The 18,356-nt window shown below is 41.0% G+C and overlaps 1 protein-coding gene across 7 annotated transcripts in view; it reads right to left on the minus strand.

The window, feature by feature from the left end:
• Positions 1–320: 320 nt before the first annotated feature.
• Positions 321–18,356, minus strand: part of ZNF674 (zinc finger protein 674) — a 32,598-nt gene continuing 14,562 nt past the window's right edge. For all 7 annotated transcript variants that reach the window (XM_003939505.4, XM_074391782.1, XM_074391781.1 and 4 more), the window contains 3 exons: positions 17,601–17,727; positions 17,167–17,262; positions 321–2,003 (listed from right to left, as the gene is read on the minus strand). In XM_003939505.4, coding sequence (XP_003939554.3) covers positions 511–2,003; positions 17,167–17,262; positions 17,601–17,727 — 1,716 coding nt within the window. In that variant the 3' untranslated portion in view covers positions 321–510. The remainder of the gene's footprint in view (positions 2,004–17,166; positions 17,263–17,600; positions 17,728–18,356) is intronic.

Raw genomic sequence — 18,356 nt, forward strand, 5'->3', positions numbered from 1 at the left:
GGACTACAGGCATACACCACCACACCCAGATAACTTTTGTATTTTTTGTAGAGAGTTTTACCATGTTGCCCAGGCTGGTCTCAAACTTGTGAGCTCAAGTGATCTGCCCACCTTGGCCTCCCAAAAGTGCTGGAATTACAGGTGTGAGCTACCTACCACACCATGGCTCACTAAATTCTTAGTTTTTCTCAGTATAAATACTCTGATAAACAGTGCCATTTACATTCTTTCTGAAGGCTTTCCCACATCACTACACTCAGTTTTGGCCCTTTTGAATTATTTGAGATACAGATTTTCACTCCTGGGTGAAGAATTCTGGGTGAAAAAAATTGATCACATTTATTGACACCTCTGGAATTATACTTCTGTACCTTTTACTAAGTTAAATGAATATTAACATATGAAGGGTTTCCAACATTCTTGATACTTATAAGATTACTCCCCATGACGAATTATTTGACATGTAATGAGGTATAATTACTAGTATAATTGTCCCACTCTCAAGTATATTCATAGGTTTTTATCACCTGTGTGACTTCTCTGATGTTTAATGAGAGTTGACTTCCCACTGAATGCTTTCCCACAGTCTCTGCAGTCATAAGGTTTCTCTCCTGTATGAGTTCTGTGATGCACAATGAGAGTTGATTTCACACTGAAGGCCTTCCCACATTCACTACATTTGTAAGGTTTTTCTCCCGTATGAATTCTCTGATGTTTTATGAGAGTTGACTTCCTACTGAAGGCTTTTTCACAGTCACTGCATTCATACGGTCTCTCCCCTGTATGAGTTCTCTGATGTTTAGTCAGTGGTGACTTCTCACTGAAGGCTTTCCCACATTCGTTGCATTTGTAGGGTTTCTCTCCTGTATGGATTCTCTGATGTACAGTAAGGGTTGACTTCTCCCCAAAGGCTTTCCCACATCTTCTGCATTCATAAGGTTTCTCTCCTGTATGAGTTCTATGATGGACAGAGAGGTGTGACTTCCCTCTGAAAGTCTTCCCACATATACTACATTCATAGGGTTTCTCTCCTGTATGAATTCTCTGATGAACAGAGAGGTGTGACTTACCTCTGAAGCTTTTCCCACATTTACTACACTCGTAAATTTTCTCTTTTGTATGAGTTATCTGATGTTTAGTGGGACTAGGCTTCTCATCAGAGGTTTTCCCATGTTCACTGCACTCAGGTTTCTCACTTGGGTGAATCCTTTGATATATAAGGCCGGATGTAGTACATTTAATACCTTTATAAAATGCTTGTCTAATGTGTGTTTTTTCATGTCTAATAAGATGATATGAACTTTTAAAGGCTTTTGGACATTTGGCACATACAAATGGTTTCTCTCCCGTATGAGTTCGTTGATGTTTAATCAGAGTTGACTTCTGAATAAAGGTTTTCCCACATTCATTACATTCATAGGGCTTCTCCCCTGTGTGAGTTCTCTGGTGTGCTATGAGGGTTGACTTCTGGCTGAAGGCTTTTGCACATTCACAGCATTCATAAGGTTTCTCTCCGGTGTGAGTTCTTTGATGTACAACTAAGTTTGCTTTCTGGATAAAACCTTTTCCACATTGAGTACATCTGTAGAGTGTCTCCCCAGTTTGACTTCTCTGACTTTTCTGAAGCACTTGCTTTTGGTGGAGGGCTTTCCCTCGTTGATTAGGGTCAAAAAATTTCTCCGCAGGTTGAGCTTTATGAAGGTTAGAATGGAGGCGTACTTTCCAATATGCCTTACATCCATCATCTTTCTTTCTTACATAGCTACTATTTTGACTAAGAAAGATTAAATTATGTTTTGAACACCCTCCCCATGAGTAATATTTAGGGAGTCTTTGTTTTACAGAAGCAAAGTCTGTGCTGAGATAAATGCTTTTTCTACATATTTTACATACTTGACCACTTTCATCCTTCAGTGTTTCTTTGCCTGTGAATGCAGCTTGCCATGGAAGTTTGTCTTGGCTTTCCTTGTAGTCATCTATCTGCTTGTCAACTTGCCAGACTTCTAAAAGAAAATGTGATGAATCATCAAACTTGTCTTCCCACTATAATTTATGAAATAACTTTAATCCCTAAATGCCAAAGCAGTGGACTCCTGCTGGATATGGATGGAGGACCCTCCCCATGTCCCAAGCTCAAAATCAAGAAAAGAAATGTATTGGGTGTCAAAATGAAGTGGAAATTTAAAGTGACAGGGTGAACAGAACAGCTTGAGGATTTGGAGGGGACCATAGGGCACAAATGTTTAGGTATCCAGGAAAGTCAGAGTGTAATTTTGGCTTAAAGCTAGAATTACAAGGGCTTCCATGCTTGTTCAACAGGAACTAGAAAGATTCCCTACTAGCCAAAGAAACTGGCAAGGAGGATGTTATATACAAGACATCAAAAGCCTAATTCTGTAACTCAGTCCAAATGATTATTAGTACAGAGCCTATAAACTGAAAAATTAACATAAAAGTTGGTCTTCTCTCTGGTAGGTTCATAGCAGTGGCAACCTTTCCAAAAGACCCCCCCACTCTCTCTCTCTCTCTCTCTCTCTCTCTCTCTCTCTCTCTCTCTCTCTCTTTCTCTCTCTCTCATGTTTTTATAGTTGAGGACATCACAGAACTTCTACAGAAAACCAACTCTCACTGAAGAGTTCACAGTAGAAAATTTAAAACCTTACAAGGAACTGATCCATTATTAGAGAGAATTGACAGATACATTTAAATATACTCCCATTCTTAGAACTGTAGATAATAGAACAATGTGGGTTTTAAAATAAGTATATTTCAAATGTACAAAGATAAGAACTAGACTACGAAGGAAATAGCAGGAAATTTTGAAAAAAGACAGATGAGTATTTTTAAAGTAGGCATTATTAAAAAAAAAACAACAAAATTCTAAATAGGCTGAACAGTAGACTAGCCACAGATAAGACAGATTTAATAAATTAGATGACAGATCTTGGGAAATCACTGAGTCATCTAATAGGCTTCCCTTGGCATAAACATCACATATGTTGGTGCATCTTTGATACTGGAGTTAGAGTGTGCTCTGTGTTCATGATAGGCAGACAGCATAAGGAAGTCTGCACATGGATGCCTCCAGATTCTGTCTGTGCCCTTTTCCATTATAATCCAATTGTTTATCATTACATCACTGTAATAAATCTTACCCATGATTACAACTATATGCTGAGTCCCATGAGTTTCTCTAGAGAATATATGAGTATGGGAGCGGTCTTGGGGACCTTTATCTAAGCAATATTTAAAGAGACAAAAACCGATTCTTTTCTCAAATGGAAGAAAGGCATGTATCCTACCACTGAATGTCCAAAGTCCTTGAGTATGGTAAATAAAAGCAAGTCTGCACTTAGACAAGGTTCAGAATAACCACAAGACTTTCAAGTCAGAAAGAAAATATTGTAAGGTACCATGAATAAAAATATCCCCTATATAAAAGCAAGTCTGCACTTAGACAAAGTTCAGTGCAACCACAAGACTTTCAAGTCAGAAAGAAAATATTGTAAACTACAATGAATAAATAAAAATATCCCCATAAAGAAATAATTATATCAATACCAGACTTCTTCAAAAAAGCTAGACGATTAAAGAACAGTATCTTCAATGTCCTGAGACAAGCTTTCATCTTAGAACTCTATACCTAGATAAATTATCATAAAGAAAGATGACAAAATAAAGACATTTTTGGACAAGAAAAGACAAAGATTTTGCCATACACAAAACCTGGCTAAGAAAAATGCTTGATACTTCAGTTATTCAGAAGGATAATGACTAAAGGGGAAAAAGACTGGGGGTAAAGAAAATCCAGCAAAGGCAGGTAAAAAGAGATAGTGAAAAAGCAGGCTATGTAGGAAATACACTAAAAGAAGAAATACAAATATAGCAATTTCACAAAAAATATATATTAACCATATTAGTTAAATGCCAGCCATATTAAATTGCATTTTAGAAAAATCAGCTCCATGTTTTGAAAAGACAATTAGGGCAAAATGAGAGAGAAATTTGAAAATAAAATTATGGGAAAAGCTATACCTGGCACTTAGTAACCAAAATAAAATCGGCAAGAGAAAGCCTATATGACCTTGATGCCAAAAGCAAAGAAGGATAAAACACGAGAATATTATAAAGCAATTTTCACTTACATGGCTGTGAAACTCTTATACATGGCAAATTGATTCCACTTGTGACAGATAAGAGGTAATACATCTAGTAATATTGAAAATATACAGCCTGGGCAACATGGCAAAACCCCATCTCCACAAAATAATACAAAAAATTAGCCAGGCGTGGTGGCACACACCTACAGTCCCAGCTACTTCAGGGACTGAGGCAGGAGGACTGCTTGAGCCTAGGAGGTTAGGGTTGCAGTGAGCCATGTACACAACACTGCACTCTAGCCTAGGTAACAAAGTAAGACCTTGTCTCAAAAACAATAAACACATGTGCATGCATACACACACACACACACACACACACACACACACACACACCCCTTACTACCTATTCCACTTATACCACAGAGAAATCAGGGCAAATTTTAACATGTACAAGAATGGCAACAAAATATTAGAAATTACCAAATATCCACCAATAGAAGTATGGTAAATGAACGATGACACTCATATGTTGGAATGCTACTGCAACAGTTAAAATAAATGACCTAAATCTAACGTATCAGCATAGACAAAGCTCAAAAGGTAATACTGAACACAGAAAGCAAGTTGCAGAAAGATCTCTATTATTTTAATTTTAATTTTTTTTTTTTGAGGTGGAGTCTTGCTCTGTTCCCTAGGCTAGAGTGCAGTGGCATGATCTCAGCTCACTGCAACCTCCGCCTCCCAGGTTCAAGTGATTCTCCTAGCTCAGCCTCCGAAGTAGCTGGGATTATAGGCACCCACCACCGCACCTAATTTTCGTATTTTTAGTAGAGATGGGATTTCACCATCCTGGCCAGGCTGGTCTTGAACTCCTGACCTCATGGTCCATCTGCCTCAGCCTCCTAAAGTGCTGGGATTACAGGTGTGAGCCACTGTGCCCAGCCCTTTTTTTTTTTTTTTTTTTTTTTGAGATGGAGTCTTGTGCTTTAGCCCAGGTTGGAGTGCAGTGGTGCACTCTTGTCTCACTGCAACCTCCATCTCCCATGTTCAAACAATTCTCCTGCCTCAGCCTCCTGAGTAGCTGGGATTACAGGCATTAACCACCATGCCCTGCTAATTTTTGTATCTTTAGTAGAGACAGGGTTTCACCACATTGGCCAGCTTGTCTCAAACACCTAACCTCAGGTGATCCACCCAACTTGGCCTCCCAAAGTGCTAGGATTACAGGCGTGAGCCACCATGCCTGGCCAAGATCCCTATAATTTGCGTGTACTAATTTGGTAATTTTACAAGAAGAATTCTATATTGATTACAGGCACAAATATATGTAGCAAAAGTATAAAAACAGAGATTAAAAGGATACTCACAAAATTCATTATACTGTTTACCTGAGGAGGAGATAAGAGGAATAGGACTCAGGAGGGGAAAAATGGGACTTCAACTTTATTTGTCAACCTCTGTTTCTTTTATTTAAAAAAATGACAAAATGTTAGCATTTGCTAATTCTGGGAAGGAAGTACAAGGGTGTTTGTAATAATTACGATTTTCTGTGCTTTTTTGCAGTTTTAAAAGAAGGCTTTTAGGCTGGACTTCTGAAATGACCGAGTGAGAGGAAAGACCTTGGTAAATCCTCTCCCCCAAAAAAGTAATGAAAATACTGGCAAAATAAAAAATTATCAAAATCAATCATTTCAGGACTTTAGAAATTAATCAAAGGCAGACAAGCAATTAAAAATAATTTATTCAAGAAAAACTAGGCTGGACACGGTGGCTCACGTCTGTAATCCCAGCACTTTAGGAGGCTGAGGCAGGTTGATCACATGAGGTCAGGTGTTCAGGATCAGCCTGGCCAACATGGTGAAACCCTATCTCTACTAAAAATACAAAAATCAGCAGAGCATGATGGCGGGCACCTGTAATCCCAGCTACTTGGGAGGCTGAGGCAGGAGAACTGCTTGAACCTGGGACACAGAAGTTGCAGTGAGCCGAGATTGCCCCATTGCACTCCAGCCTGGGTGACAAAAGCAAAACTCCATCTCAAAAAACAAACAAACAAACAAACAAACAAACAAAAAAACCAATGAAACAAACAAACAAACAAAAAAAAAACAAGAAAAAAAAAACAAGAAAAATTAGTAAACCTCACTAAGAACAGCCAGGTGATGGTTCACTTGGCACTACTACTACTCTTCACGCTCTTCCACTGGCTCCCCAGCTCCAAGAAAACTGGCAGCCTAACAGCTACCCAAGGGGATGACCTGTTTTGGAGCTCTACCAAAAGCCCTATCCCCAGACTGCTGCTGCTATTTGATCTAACTTGAAGCTCAGCTCCAAGAAAATAAAGGACACTCTGGTAACTCAAATCCACACAAAGAAATAAAGAGCACCAGTAAAGGTAACATGTAGGAAAGTGTTAACACAGCAGAACTGATCTTTAGAAGTGCCTGCTCACACAGCTCCCTCCTAGGTAAAGACTGGGAACTTGGCTTGTGGAATATTTTCTATGTTGATATGATGGCTTTGCCTGCCTAGGGCACTGAACACCTGTTTTGATTCTGGGAGTCTGGATGCCCGAACAGTAGAGGCTGATAATTTTCTGGTATGATGTGCCTATTTTTAATGAGTCAAACTGGACTTGCCCACAGGCAAAGTGAAAGGGGCTTAACAAAAAAGGCCTAGCATGCCACTTGGATATGCAATGCAGCTCTCTGGCCCTATAGCATCTTGGCTTTGCATGGAGGTGGGTAAACTATCCCTGTGAAGATTTATTTCCTATCACGCACCCAGAAATACTGGTGACAATGATCTCATATGGGGATATGTCAGAGCACCATAAAGGGGATAAAATCTTATAAGCTGAAACAGAGAAAAAAAAATGATATCAAGTATCAATAATCAGAATGGCTTTACCTTGAAAATGAGATGATAATGGAGCAATGCCTTCAAAGTCTAAGGGAAAGACATTTCCATCCTAGAACTCTACTCCAAGCCAAACTCTCCATCAGGAGTCAAACACCTGTAGACATCCCAAAATCTCAAAACTTCATCTCCCATGCGCTTACATCCTTTCTTAGGAAAGTACTTAAAGAATGTGTTCCAACCAAATGAGGAAGGTGGCATGGCATATAGAATATATGGAACCCAACAATGTAGAAGGTGAAGGGAATCCCCAGAATGACACTGAAGAGCAATGTCAGGATGGTAGCTGCACAAGAAGGAATGAGGGTAATTCATTCAGATGACAGCAGGTCAGAGGCTTCAGAAAAACTCAGGGATATGACACTAAGGAAACCCTTGATATCTCCAGAAGCACTCAGAGTCACTCTAGACAACTGGTGATAAGTACATGGAGAAAGAAACAAAACAAGCCAGGAGCAGTGGTTCACTCCTGTAATCCCAGTACTTTGGGAGGGCAAGGCGAGAGGATGACTTGAGTCCAGGAGTTTGAGACCAGCCTGGACAACATAGTGAGACCCTATCTCTACAAAAAATGAACAAAAAAATTAGCTGGGTGTAGTGGTACACAGTTGTAGTCCCAGCTACTCAGGAGCCTGAAGCAGGAGAATTGCTTGAGCCCAGGAGTTTGTGGCTGTAGGCTGCAGTGAGCCAAGACTGTACCACTGTACTCTAGCCTGGGTGACACAGCAAGATTCTGTCTCAAAAAAAATTATTAACCATAAGGAATACAGTTATGCAGGGAAGGTAAATTAATCATAGGTTACTATGTGTCTTGGCTGTGGATAGTATTTATATATACAGTCAGCCCTCTGTATCCATGGGTTTTACATCTGTGGATTCAACCAACCAAGGATCAAAACCCACACATGGAGGGCCGATTGTACCATTCCATTTTATATCAGGGACTTGAGTATCAATGGATTCTAGTATCCATGGAGGTTCTGGAACCAATCCCCTGCAGATACAGAGAGCTAACTGTATAGTCATATTGTAAACAATAGTACTGATAGAAAACAGATTTATGGTCTAATCACATTGGGACTATGGGGAAACAAGAAGTCTATGTACACACGCATGCCTTTGGGTGGGTGACAGGAGCAGCATGATGAGTTCAATCTTAACCTTCCATAGTGAAACACTGTAAATAAGTTTTGTAAAATATACGTAAATTATAAAGAATAGCAACACTAAAAATAATACCTGTATATCTACCACCCATTAAAAACAAATTATAGTTATCCTTGAAGTTCTTCCTATGCCCATTTAATTTTCTTTCTTTTCAGATAATCAATATCTTGAATTTTATGTTTATCATGCCCTTCACTTTCTTTATGATTTCACCACATTATTTTATTCTTTAAACCTCAGACATGACCTACTTTGATAAAACTGAAACCTTTTTTTAAAATCAAGAGAATACTGCCTTAGGTTGGTAAATCTGACATCTCAGATGAAACATAATGGTCTAGAAAAATGACCAGAATTGACAGAAAATACAAGACGCTTGAATAAATGAATAATTGGTTTTTAAATTATAAAAACTGATTCCATAATCAAGTTGTGCCATATCCAGATGGTTTTGTAAGTGATTGGTATCAAACTCTCAGGAAATGAAATTTCAGTCACAGTTTCAAAAATTACAAGAAGGAAAAGTACTCAGTTTATTTTATGCAGCTAGTATAACCTTGGATACCAGAATAAGAGGACAGTACAAAAAAAAAAAATCTAAGATCTATTTTACTTCTAAACATTAATGCAAAATTCATAGGTTAAATACTAGTAAAGTTAATTCTAAATTAATTTTTTTAATGCTTCATAATTAAGTAAAGTTTAGCATAGGAACACAAGAACACTTCAACATCAAAAATCTATTCATGTAATCTACCACATCAGTACATTAAGGAGGAAAAACTGTCTTCTCAACATATGCAGAAAATAAGCATTCAAGAAAATAAAACACTCATGCATGATTTTAAATTAGGCTGTGTGCATTGGCTCACAGCTATAATCCCAGCACTTTGGGAGGCTGAGGCGGGTGGATCACCCAAGGTTAGGAGTTTCAGACCAGCCTGGCCAACAATGGTGAAACTTCATCTCTACTAAAAATACAAAAAATTAGCTGAGTGTGGTGGCACGTGCCTGTAATCCCAGCTACTTAGGAGGCTGAGGCAGGAGAACTGCTTGAACCCAGGAGGCGGAGGTTGCAGTAGGCCAAGATCGCGCCATTGCACTCCAGTCTGGGTGACAGAGTGAGACTCTGTCTCAAACGAAAACAAAAACAAAACAAAACAAAAGTCTTATTAACAAACTAGGACTAATCAAAGGGGTTCTTGATGAAAGGTATCTTTCAAAATATCACAGCAAATATCATATTTAATAGTGAAAGCTATGAAAGTTACATCATTTCTGTGCCTCAGTTTTTTCATATATAAAACAGGGACAACAACCAGCCTACTTTACATGGTCATTGGGAGGATTCAACTATTTAATGTGTGCAAAACATACAGAACAGTGTATTTGTGACACACGGCAAGCATGCAAATACTGACTATCATTTTATTACAATCTTTATCTTCATGATTATTTCCACTAAAATCAGGAACAAAGAACGCAATATCACAGTATCTCTTAAACACTGTAGTACAGGTCCTAATTCATTGAGAAGAAAAAGAAATAAAATGTATAATTGGAAAAGACAATTGCCTTTATAAAGATAATTATTCACATAGAAAACCCAAGAGAATCAAAAAATGATTAGTATTAATAAAAGCATTCAGAAAGACTTCTGTGTACATAATGACTTTATGAATATCACTAGCATTCTCATACACTAATATTAACCAATTAGAAGATGGGATAGGAAAGAAGATCCTAATCACAACTGCAACAATAACTAAGAGTTATCTAGGAAGAAATTCAACAAAAAATGCACAAGATCTTCCTGACAAAAAATTTGACACATCAGTAAATGCCATAAAAGGAAAACTGAGTAAGAGTCTACCAAAAGGAAAATTTGATAGTATAAAGATGCCAATTCCCAACCCACTCCCAACTCATTTCTAAACACGTGCAATTGCAATTGGAATCCCAGAGTTTTCCTTGGAACTCAACAAACAAATCCTAAAATTCCTATGGAAGACCAAAGGATCAAAAGAGATAAAGGGACTAAATCCTATTAGCTCTTAACAACATCAATTCATAAGAATGGTTCAACGGGCCAGGCACAATGGTTCATGCCTGTAATCCCAGCACTTTGGGAGACTGAGGTGGGTGGAACACCTGAGGTCATGAGTTCAAGACCAGCCTGGCCAAGATGGTGAAACCCCATCTCTACTAAAAATACAAAAAAATTAGATGGGCCTGGTGGTAGGCATCTGGAATCCCACCTACTTGGGAGGCTGAGGCAGGAGAATCGCTTGAACCCAGGAGTTGGAGGTTGCAGTAAGCCAAAATCTCACCATTACACTCCAGCCTGGGCAACAAGAATAAAACGCCATGTCAAAAAAAAAAAAAAAAAAAAAAAAAAGGTGCTCCCCTGGGCATAGCAGAACAACTGGGTTTTGGCCGGGTGCCACGGTGGCTCACACCTGTAATCCCAGCACTTTAGGAGGCTGAGGTGGATGGATCACCTGAGGTCAGGCGTTTGAGACCAGCCTGGCCAACATGGTGAACCCCTGTCTCTACTAAAAATACAAAAAATTAGCCAGGCGTGATGGCAGGTGCCTGTAATCCCAGCTATTCAGGAGGCTGAGGCAGAAGAATCGCTTGAACTTGGAAGGCAGAGATTACAATGAGCCAAGATCACATTGCTGCACTCCAGCCTGGGTAATAAGAGTAAAACTCCTTCTCAAAAAAAAAAAAAAAAAAAGAGTGGTACAACAGTTCAGCCGGGCGCGGTGGCTCACGTCTCTAATCTTAGCACTTTAGGAGGCCGAGATGGACAGATTGCCTGAGTTCAAGAGTTTGAGACCAGCCTGGGCAACACGGTGAAAACCCATCTCTACTAAAATACAAAAAATTCGCCAGACGTAGTGGTGCACGCCTGTAATCCCAGCTACTTGGGAGCCTAAGGCAGGAGAATCACTTGAACCCAGGAGGTAGAAGTTGCAGTGAGCCGAGATCACACTACTGCACTCTAGTCTGGTTGACAGAGCAAGACTCTGTCTCAAAAAAAAAAAAAAAGGAAAAAGACAATCTAACAAATGGACAGTATACTTGTAATAAAGCATTAATATGTACTCTACTAAAAATAGTGCAGCCAGGCATGGTGGCTCGCACCTGTAATCTTAACACTTTGGGAGACTGAGGCAGGTGGATCACATGAGCCCAGGAGTTTGAGACCAGTCTGGGCAACATGGCAAAATCCCATCTCTACAAAAAAATACAAATATTAGCTGGGTGTGATGGTACATGCCTGTAGTACCAGCTACTCAGGACACTAAGGAAGTAGAATCGCCTCTAGCCTGGGCAACAGAGTGAGACCCTGTCAAAGAAATAAATTAGAGAAAGAAACAAAAGAAAAGAAAGAAAGGAAAGAAAGGAAGAAAGGAAGAAAGAAGTACTATGGGCTAAGCATGGTAGTTTATACCTGTAATCCCAGTACTTTGGAAGGCCAAGAGGGGCGGATCACCTGAGGTCAGGAGTTCAAGACCAGCCTGGCTGACATGGCGAAATCCCATCTTTACCAAAAATAGAAACATTTGCTGGGTATGGTGGCACATGCCTGCAATCCCAGCTACTCAGGAGGCTGAGGCAGGAGAATTGCTTGAACCCGGAAGGCAGAGGTTGCAGTGAGCTGAGATTGCCCCACTGCACTCCAGCCTGGGTGACAGAGCTGTCTCAAAAAACAAAAAAACAAAAAACAAAGAAAAGAAAATAGTGTTACGAATAAGTAGGAGGAAGGCACATACCATAAGAAAAAAAATGAGTGGTGATTATACAGGTGTTAGCTATATGTTTCTTCTGAAAAGTATGCACGTGTTCTAAATGCTCTTCTGTATGCTAAGGACTTCTTTCTATCTCAAAGAAATAGAAAATGAAAAACACAAAAATAAACACAATTCAGAGCTGGTTCTGTGAAAAGATCAATACAATTGATACATCTTAGACTGATCAAGAAAAGAAAAAATATACGTTATCAATATCAGGAGGACAACATTACAGATCCTACAAATATTAAACATAATAAGGAACTCTTACGAAAAAAACTTTAATTTACTTTTTTTTTTTTTTAAGACAAAGTCTCATTCTGTTGCCAAAGCTGGAGTGCAGTGGTATGATCTCAGCTCACTGCAACCTTCGCCTCCCAGGTTCAAGCGATTGTCCTGCCTCAGCCTCCTGAGTAGCTAGGACTACAGGCACGCACCACCATGCTTGGTTGATTTTTGTATTTTTAGTAAAGGCAGGGTTTTACCATGTTGGCCAGGCTGGTCTTGAAATCCTGACCTTGTGATCTGCCTACACCTTGGTCTCCAAAAGTGCTGGGATTACAGGTGTGAGCCACCACACCTGGCCGAAAAAAAACTTTGTATCAAAAACTTGGTAGTTCCAATGAGACAAATTCCTTCAAGGCCACAAATCACCAAAGCTTACTCAAGAAAAGAGTTATCTGAATATACCTGCAATTATTTAAAAAAAAAAAAAAAAGATTTTGTAGCCGGGCAGTGGCTCACGCCTGTAATCCTAGCACTTTGGGAGGCCGAGGCGGGTAGATCATTGACGTCAAGAGTTCAAGACCACCCTGGCCAACATGGTGAAATCCCATCTCTACTAAAAACACAAAAAATTAGCCAGGCATGGTGGCAGGTGACTGTAATCCCAGCTACTCAGGAGGCTGAGGCAGAATTGCTTGAACCCAGGAGATGGAGGATGCAGTGAGCCAAGATCACACCATTGCACTCCAGCCTGGGCAACAAGAGCAAAACTCCATCTCAAAAAAAAATTAATTTGGGGCCAGGCACGGTGGCTCAAGCCTGTAATCCCAGCACTTTGGGAGGCCGAGGCAGGTGGATCACGAGGTCAAGAGATCGAGACCATCCTGGTCAACATGGTGAAACCCCGTCTCTACTAACAATACAAAAACTTAGCTGGGCATGGTGGCGCGTGCCTCTAATCCCAGCTACTCAGGAGGCTGAGGCAGGAGAATTGCCTGAACCCAGGAGGCGGAGGTTGCGGTGAGCCGAGATCGCGCCATTGCACTCCAGCCTGGGTAACAAGAGCGAGACTCTGTCTCAAAAAAAAAAAAAAATTAATTTGTAGTTCAAAACTTACCCTCAAAGAAAATTCTAGGCCCAGATGCCTTCACTGATGAAGTCTACAAAACATTTAAGAAATAATGCTAGTCTTATATAAATTTCAGAAAACAGAAGAGAAGGAAACACTTTCCAACTCATTTTATAAGGCCATCACAACCCTGATGTCAAAACCAGACACAAACAGTATAAGTGAAGAAAACTACAATTATGACACATAAACATAGATGCAAAATAACAAAATATGAGCAAACTAAGAGCATATCAAAGGAATGACAGGTCATTATCAAGTGGGGTTTACACAAGTAATGAGAGGCTGATTCAGTATCTGCAAATTGGCTAGGCGCAGTGGCTCACACCTGTAATCCCAGCACTTTGGGAGGCCAAGGCGGGCAGATCACCTGAGGTCAGGAGTTTAAGACCAGCCAACCAACATGAAGAAACCCTGTCTCTACTAAAAGATACAAAATTAGCCAAGCGTGGTGGTGCATGCCTGTAATTCCAGCTACTTGGGAGGCTGAGGCAGGAGAATCGCTTGAACCTGGGAGGTGGAGGTTGCAGTGAGCCAAGATTGCGCCATTGCACTCCATTTTGGGCAACAAGAGCAAAACTCCATCTCAAAAACAAACAAACAAAAAAGAACATAAAATGCAGGGATGAATTAAACAAAATGTGAAAGACTTGTGCATTCAAAACTACAAAATATTGAGATAAAATTTAAGAAAATCTAAATAGAGATACATGCTATTCATTAACTGGAAGACTCAATATTGTCAGTGTATCAATAATCCACAGATTCAGTGTAATTCCATATAAAAATCTCTGTGGATTTTGTGTACAAATTCACAAGCTGATTCTAAGATTTATATAAAAATACCAAGGACCTAGAATAGGTAAAACATTAGGAAAGGAAGAACAAAGTTGGAAGATTCACACTACCTGATCTGAACATTTAACATAAGGCTACAGTGATTAAACAGTACATTACTGATGTATAGACAGATGAATCTCTGTTCAACTGTTTGGTGTTTTTTTGTTTTGTTTTGTTTTGTTTTGTTTTGTTTTTTGAGACAGGGTTTTCTTCTGTCACCCAGGCTAGAGTGGCACTGGCGTGATTATGGCTCACTGCAGCCACGTCCTCTCATGCTCAAGCAATCCTCCCGCCTCAACCTCCCAAGTAGCGGGGATTACAAGTGCATGCCATCATGCTTGGCAAATTTTAAAAATATTTTGTAGAGACAGGGGTTCACTATGTTGCCTAGGCTAGTCTCAAGCTCCTAGGCTCAACTGATCCTCCCGCCTGAGCCTCCGAAGTGCTGGGATTACAAGTGTGAGCCACTGTGCCTGGCCATTCAAAAGTTTTCAGCAACAATGGCAAACTTAAGTCAACAACAACAAAAAGAGTATTTTCAAAAATGCTGCCGAAAAAAATTGGATATACATATGAAAAAAAATACCCTGACCCTTGACCTTGTCTGTGCCCGCCTGAGCCAGCGGTTCTCCAAGCACCCAGCATCCAGAGAGACACGCCGCACACCGATGGAGGGGACAAGAGCAGAGCAATGGTGGCCAGGCTCAGGCTGGGGCTGCTGCTGCTGGCATTGCTCTTACCCATACAGATTTATTCCAATCAAACAGCTGTTGTAATAGTTTCAAGTAACTCCTCGCAGAGTACTTTGGCTGCCCCAAATCCAGCTAATGCCACCACCAAGGTGGTGCCCTGCAGTCAACAGCCAGTCTCTTCATGGTCTCACTCTCTCTTCTACATCTCTACTGTTAAGAGACTCAGGCCAAGAAACATCCGTACTTCTCCATCTTCTAAACCAAATCCAAATGGTGTCTAAAGTCCAATATGGCAAGAAAATACAGGTCTTCATCCAATCTACTAATTCCACACCTTTTATCGACACAGAAAATGTTGAGAAGCCCAAATTTGATTGGTTTGAAGAACATGTAAGAGGTTTGACTAGATGATGGATGTGAGTATTAAATCTGCTGGAGTTTCATGCACAAGATGAAGGAGAGGAAACATCCAAAATAGTTAAGACATGATTTCCTTGAATGTGGCTTAAGAAATATGGACACTTAATACTACCTTGAAAATAAGAATAAAGGATGTGATTGTGGAATGGAAAAAAGAAACCCTGACCCTCACTTCATGTCAGATTTACAAACTTAACTCATTCTTTGTCATCGGTCTAAAATTAAGAGCTAAAATTATAAATCTTCTAAAAGAAGACACAGGAGAAAAATGTCCATTCTCTGAGTCAGAGATTTGTTAGATAGGATACAAAAAGCATGAACCATAAAAGAACTTGATAAACTTGATAATTTTATCAAAATTAAAAACATCTATTCTACAAAGCACAGTTAAGAAAAAAAAGAAGCCACGACCTAGGAGTATGTACTTAAAAGACTTGCATCAAGAATATATAAAGAACCAGCCAGGTGTGGTGGCTCACGCCTATAATCTCAATACTCTGGGAGGCTGAAGAAGGTGGATCACTTCAGGTCAGTTTGAGACCAGCCTGGCCAACACAGTGAAACCCCATCTCTAGTAAAAATACAAAAGTTAGCTGGTCATGATGGCATGCATTTGTAATCCCAGCTACTGGGGAGGCTGAGGCAGGAGAATCATTTGAACCCGGGAGGTGAAGGTTGCAGTGAGCCGAGATTGCACCACTGCACTCCAGCCTGGACAGCAGAGCAGGACTCCATCTCAAAAATTTTTTTAAAAAATGTGTGTGTGTGTGTGTGTGTGTGTGTGTGTGTGTGTGTGTAACCTTACAATTTAATAGCAAAGAAAAATGGCGAAAGACTACAACAAATACTTCCTAGAGAAGATATAAAGATGGCAAATAAGGGCTCAATAATATTCATGATTAGAGAAATGCACGATTAAATCACAATGAGATCCCCCTACACACCTACTAGAAAAAAAGATGAACACTAAAAATAGCAAGTGCTGGCAAGGATCAGAAACACGTGGCAGTCTCATACATGGCTGGTGGAAGAAAAAGTGGTAGAGCCACGTTGCAAAACAGTTTAGCAGTGTTTTATGAAGTATTCCACCATGGGAACGATGTTCTCTCAAGTTTATTTTTTAGTAAATAAAGAGAGAATACAAAAAATAAGAGTAGAGTGGGAGGAAGGTACTGAAAAGAGGAGGACTCTGAAAACAGGTGGTATCAAGTCAGATTTGTAAGAGTCTGAGAAGGAATACGAAGAGAAAATAGAAAACGGTGTGAGGTTTCAGTGTTTACCACAAAATGAGAGCAGGCAAGACCATGGTGGGTACGAGGCTGGGTAGAGTGAAGGTCACTAGCAAAGCTTTGCTGCCTATACCAACTCCAAAATACCATGTATGATAATTTCCTTGAGGCTAAAAAAAAAAAAGCCTCTACCTTTTCAGCCTGAAAGGGCCCACGGTACACCCACAGCATTTTCCGTAAAGAGGAAATGCTGACATCTATTAATACATCTACTATGGTGAAAATACAAAAGGCCAAGAAGGTAGGAGAATAAGTCTTAACAATTTCCATAAAGGTGGTGGGAGAGGAATGAGAAGGGGCTTGGCACTTCTCACCAGCAAGCCAGGAGGCTGGAAGGTAGAAATGGGATCTCAGAATAAGAGTGGCCACAACCTATGTGAACGCCAAGCAAAGAACACAGAGACCGTAACTGGCTGCCAGGCAGAGGACTCTTGTGCACACGACAGCAGCTCCGTTCATCAGAGCCTAGGCGTGTCCACAAGTCCGGGGCTCTTAGAAGGGCTCCCGAGCGCATCCCAGAAGCCAAGCTCTCGCCAACCAACCTTGTCCCCTTTCCCCGGCCTGACACACCTGGCCTGTCCTCACCTGCACAGGTGCGCACCGGGGTCCCTCCATCTGCCCTCCAGGACTCTTCTCCTGGTCCCAACCTGAAGATCATATCTGGCTTGGCAAGCAGATACCCTGTTCAGGGGAAATGACACAGGACTTCGTTATTAATGCTGAGGAATTCCAGAACCTACGCCCACCCCTGCAGGCTGAAGGTGGCACGGCCTCGGTGACGGCCCCATGCATCCAGCTTATCTGCCCCTCAGTACAGAACATTCACAAAGCAAGCAATGGCACCAATATGCTGTCCAGCGTCCAAACGGGACTACGAATACTATACAGAGGGCTGTAACCCAAACCCACGGAGGCTTGTAACCCACACTCATTGTTCCCAGGCCCCGCAGCGTGGAGCGGCTGAGAAAGAAAGACAGTGCTGGGGGCATTCTGCATCACACTGTGACGCGGTCCCTCACCCACGGACACCAGGTGGCTGTAGTTCTCAAGCATGACGTCCCTGTAGAGGTTCTTCTGGGCAGAGTCCAGTTGCTGCCACTCCTCGAGGGTGAAGTCCACGAACACGTCCTTGAAGGTCAATGATTCCTGTAATGGCACATTCCTCTTTAGCACCCCGGGACCAGCCTGGGGCACTGGGACATGGCACCTCACGTACATGGAGGGCTTACTCTGTGCTCTCTGAAGTGCTCACACGTACTAAAGATTTCGATCCTCGCCGCCACCCTAGGAGAAACTTGACAGATGAAGAGCGGGAGGTGCACGGAGCCTAAGTAACTAGCTCAGGTCACACAGCCAGGAATGAGGGATTCGAATCCACACAATCTGGCTCCCGCAGCCACGTCAGCCTTTCTCATGTAATTGTTCTTATGACAGTCACTAGTCAGTTCGGCACCGTATATTACATAGAGTATCTACATGACTAAAATCATTTTGAACTTTATAGGAGAAACATATAGGGTATGAGAAATATCTCACCCTGGAAATTCATTCATTCAACACATGTTTACTGAACAGAGGCCAGGCTGGTAAGTCCTGTGAAGCAAAGATTAATACAAAACGATACATCTTGAACTCAAGGAGCTTCGGTTTGGTAGAGGGAGAAAAGCAACACTTAGACACTCACAGACGAGAAACAAAGGAAGGGAGGAAGCCTGCCTCACAGGGACATGGACAGATGTAGGACAGGGTCCGGGTGGCCCACAGAGGAGGAAGTC

The sequence above is a fragment of the Saimiri boliviensis genome, chromosome X (genome assembly GCF_048565385.1).
Source record: "Saimiri boliviensis isolate mSaiBol1 chromosome X, mSaiBol1.pri, whole genome shotgun sequence".
Taxonomy (NCBI): Eukaryota; Metazoa; Chordata; class Mammalia; order Primates; family Cebidae; genus Saimiri; species Saimiri boliviensis.